Source organism: Prosopis cineraria, unplaced genomic scaffold, assembly GCF_029017545.1.
Source record: "Prosopis cineraria cultivar Desert tree isolate PC_DT_omini unplaced genomic scaffold, ASM2901754v1 PC11, whole genome shotgun sequence".
NCBI lineage: Eukaryota > Viridiplantae > Streptophyta > Magnoliopsida > Fabales > Fabaceae > Prosopis > Prosopis cineraria.
The window spans coordinates 20,797,367-20,801,455 of NW_026555342.1; the positions used below are offsets into that span (position 1 = coordinate 20,797,367).

The following is a 4,089-nucleotide window of genomic DNA, read 5'->3' on the forward strand; positions in this document are numbered from 1 at the left end:
TTTGATATGCAATTTTACTCAATGGAGGGTAGGAGAAAAGTACACATTAGACTCCATTTTTTTAAAAAATAACAGACCTTTACTTTAATTTAACAATGGGGGCAAAATTGTTTTAACTTTAATTATTTAAAATTCAAAATGTATTAAATAAGAGTCTATAATTCATGGTTCAAATTACATATTCATCCTCTAATATAATGAAAATTATATAAATAATATGTTAAAATTTTAAATTTTATCATATCTAATATTTTCTACAAATAATAGAGTTATTTTCTTTCTCCCTATTGTCTCTTAGCCAAGTACTATTTGGTTTCTATTTGTAAGAGAAATTATCACTTTTTACTTATTTTTTTATATTAGCAAAATTACATATTTTAATAAGTATTTATTACACATTTTTTAAATCACCCCTTATAATATACATTAATGAAAGAAAATTAATGTATGCTTATGTTGATTAACATAGGGCATTTTAGTCTAATTTTTTTATTTTTAGACATAATTATTATGGTTAACTTTCTTAAACTGTGTGATACAGTTTTTTTTTTCTTATATATAAAAAACGGAGGGAGTATAAGGAGAGAAAATCACATCCCTCTAATTTTCTCTTTTCTTTATTTTCTCTTTACAATTTTGTTTCCTTCTTATTATTTTTGTTTTAGCCAATCACTGCAGTAATGTATTAAATTCTAACAAAAACCTTAAAACAGTAGAAAACCACACTTGTGGTTATAAACAATAACGTCAAAGACTACTTTCTTAGGGACCAATAGAAATTATAAAGCTAATATTTTAAAATATTGAAAGGTTTGTGACAGATTTTTTAAGTTTGTGGTAAACCATTTGTACGGGGAAGACCTTGAGCATGCTCATATGATAGCTAGGATTTCCCTTAACTCAGATATTTAATTTTGCATCATAGATCAACCACCATCTCTTTTTTCAGAGATGGATAATGATGCTGGAGATTAGGGGCTGTTTGGTTTCTGTTTTCAAAAATAATTTTTTAAAAAAATTAGAACAATTGTTTGGAATACATTATAGTTACATTATATTTAATTATTTGAAAATTATAGTTACATTAACCAATAATTATCATAAGCCATCACTATTAGCAGTTGGTAACGATCACTATTAAATAGTTTTTAGTTCTAAAATCGTTTTTAAATTAATACAAACAAACATATTTTCTTTTTTTAAATAATTTTAAAAATTGTATTGTACACAGTTTTTAAAAACAAAAAATAAGAATAGAAATCAAAACGGCGCTAGGTTGTGCTCTCTTGTTTCTTGTTTTTTTTTTCCCCTTTCCATTGCTTTGTTTGTAACTGTTAGTTCTGTAACAGATTTCAGCACTATTCAAAAATAAAGAAGTTTGAGGTAAACTGCTCTATGTTAAAAATATCAATTTCGTGCCAATCAAATATACATTCATTTAAAAAGTTTATATTGTATTTCAAAAGTAATGACTATCAACAGTCAACACGATAAATGAAATTTGACTTATTCCAACATAGGAAAAATTGATTATTTTATTCGTTATCGTACAGCACGAACATGTCGACATTAGAGTGATTTATGGACGCACTTGAACGCTTGATATATTCTGTTAATTTTTCTCTATCGCATGTATTCTGTATTAGCATTAAATCATCCACTATTTTCTGTCTTTCTCCGTCAAATACAAGCTTTTTAATTTGTTAAATCATCATACATGCGAACATCATAGCATCCAGGATGTCGTCACTCACTAGTGATTCACTTTTTGGATATCTTGATAAAACGCAAATTCTGTTATTTACTTATTTTCCCCACGGTATATGAACATCTTGTTTAGAAAACGATAATAAAATGACGATTTCATTTTGGTTGAAACATAAAAAATACCTTGAATAGTTGACGCAAAATGAAATTAAATTTGCGTGAAAACTTTTTTTTCTTGGGCCAAATTGTGTGAAATTAGGTGTATTCTTTGATTTTTTTTTCATGTTAATGAGCTTTGATAATTTGTTTGGACAGGAGATAATTGTTGGAATAGTTTTTAAATATTTTTTCTAAAACGTTTGAAAATTTTTCTTCTAATGTAATTTATATAATAATTAACTTATAATATATCCCATAAATAAAAGAGTTTTTACTTTTTATGCAATGAATTTTAAATTTAAAATATTGAAGTTATTCTTTTTTAAAACGTTGGGAAGTTATGATAGTAACTAGATTTTCGGGTTGGAGAAGTTATATTCAAATTTTAAATGTTCTTAAATTCAACATTATTCAAATGTAATAAATAATTAAATAGTTTGTCATATAAAATAAAAATAAGCTGCTGATATATTCGCTAACCTCCTTATCATTCATTTTTCAAATATAAATATTAATAATTTATACCCGAACATTTACTTCTGTTGAAAACCACGGCTTGCATCTTTTCAAAGGCCATGGCGAAAAGCACCAAAATCTACACTTTCTTGGCCTTCCTCTTGCTAGTCCTTCCAGCCCTAGCTGTTTCAGAGTGCACATGTGACAAAGAAGACGAAGTTCATGACAAAGCTGAGGCTCTCGAGTACAAAACAGCAGCCCTAGCTTCTATACTCTTTGCGAGTGCAATCGGAGTTCTGATTCCAGTCCTCGGAAAGTTCACGCCGGCATTAAGTCCCGAGAAGGACATCTTTTTCATGATCAGGGCCTTCGCGGCTGGTGTGATACTATCCACCGGATTCACTCATGTCTTTCCTGACGCATTCGAGAGCTTGACTTCTCCTTGCTTGAGTGAACATCCATGGGGTGATTTTCCCTTCACTGGCTTTGTATCTATGTGTGCTGCCATGGGAACACTAATGGTGGACGCTTTCGCCACTGCATATTTCAAGAGACTTAATATGAAGAATGGGCATATTGAAGCCGACGGAGACGAAGAGAAAAGTGCGGGAACTAGAGGCCAAGATCATGATCACAGTCATGGATTATCGGATTCTTCTAGTTCTTCTCATCAACTCCTTCGTCAGAGAGTCATATCACAGGTATATATGTTAGTGTTTCTGAGTGTTTTTTGGCTCTAAGTCGGAAAACACTTACGTGGAATGAATTAATCGTAAATATGAAGGTATTGGAGATGGGGATCATAGTGCATTCAGTGATAATAGGAATTTCTTTGGGAGCATCTCGGGGTGCTCAAGTCATAAAGCCACTTGTTGCTGCTTTGACCTTTCATCAATTCTTTGAGGGCATGGGACTTGGAAGTTGTATCACTCAGGTAAGTTACTTTACTATGTTCTGTATAAAGTCTTGTAGTATATCATATGTATAACCTTGCAATGTTCTGATTATTACAGGCCAAATTCAAGAACAAAACCATAGCCACCATGGTATTGTTCTTTGCTCTGACAACTCCAATGGGAATAGCGATTGGAATAGGAATTGCGAATGTGTATGATGAGAATAGTCAGAATGCTTTGATCGTTGAAGGAATTTTCAATGCAGCATCAGCAGGAATCTTAATCTATATGGCTCTCGTTGATTTTTTAGCCGCTGATTTCATGTCCGATAGAATGCAAAATAGTTCTCATCTTCAATTTGGAGCAAATATTTGTGTGCTATTAGGTGCTGGTTTAATGTCCCTTTTAGCCAAATGGGCTTAGATTGAAGCTGGGTTGTTCTAATTGAATACGTATTAAGAATTCTTGTTAGATCGTGACGTTTCATTAATTTTGATTCACAGTAAACATTTAAATAAGTAGCTTTTTTTTTTAATTTGTAGCATATATATTTTGAAGGAAATGAAAGAAAAGAAAATGCAAGTCAAATTCTAATAAAATAATATAGTACTCAATATAGAAATTATGTAAAAGCATATCATTTATAAATGGTGTTATTTATTTCAAACTTAATTTGTGCATACATAAGGGTAACATCTAATTTAACTCAAACTTATTTATTTCAAGGCTGCTATAAAATAAAAGTTTTATTGAAATATTTTTCAATAAAACTTATTTATATTTAATCCTTAAAAGAATGTTTTTATCAAAATTATTAAAATAATTAAAATATAATAATAGTGAAGGTATAGATTTAATATGTATATAATTA

At 29.9% G+C, this 4,089-nt stretch overlaps 1 protein-coding gene across 1 annotated transcript; it reads left to right on the plus strand.

The window, feature by feature from the left end:
* The first annotated feature begins 2,441 nt into the window (after nt 1–2,441).
* On the plus strand, nt 2,442–3,641 carry LOC129286302 (zinc transporter 5-like). Its single transcript, XM_054922295.1, has 3 exons — nt 2,442–3,023; nt 3,107–3,256; nt 3,336–3,641. The coding sequence occupies exons 1-3, from the start codon at nt 2,442–2,444 to the stop codon at nt 3,639–3,641; spliced, it is 1,038 nt and encodes a 345-aa protein (XP_054778270.1).
* Nucleotides 3,642–4,089: the final 448 nt, after the last annotated feature.

Coding starts and splice junctions, on each gene's coding strand:
- LOC129286302 (XM_054922295.1), top strand. CDS start 2,442: ATGGCGAAAAGCACCAAAATCTACACTTTCTTGGCCTTCCTCTTGCTA. Junction 3,024..3,106: donor GTCAGAGAGTCATATCACAG/GTATATATGTTA, acceptor GTAAATATGAAG/GTATTGGAGATGGGGATCAT. Junction 3,257..3,335: donor TTGGAAGTTGTATCACTCAG/GTAAGTTACTTT, acceptor TGATTATTACAG/GCCAAATTCAAGAACAAAAC.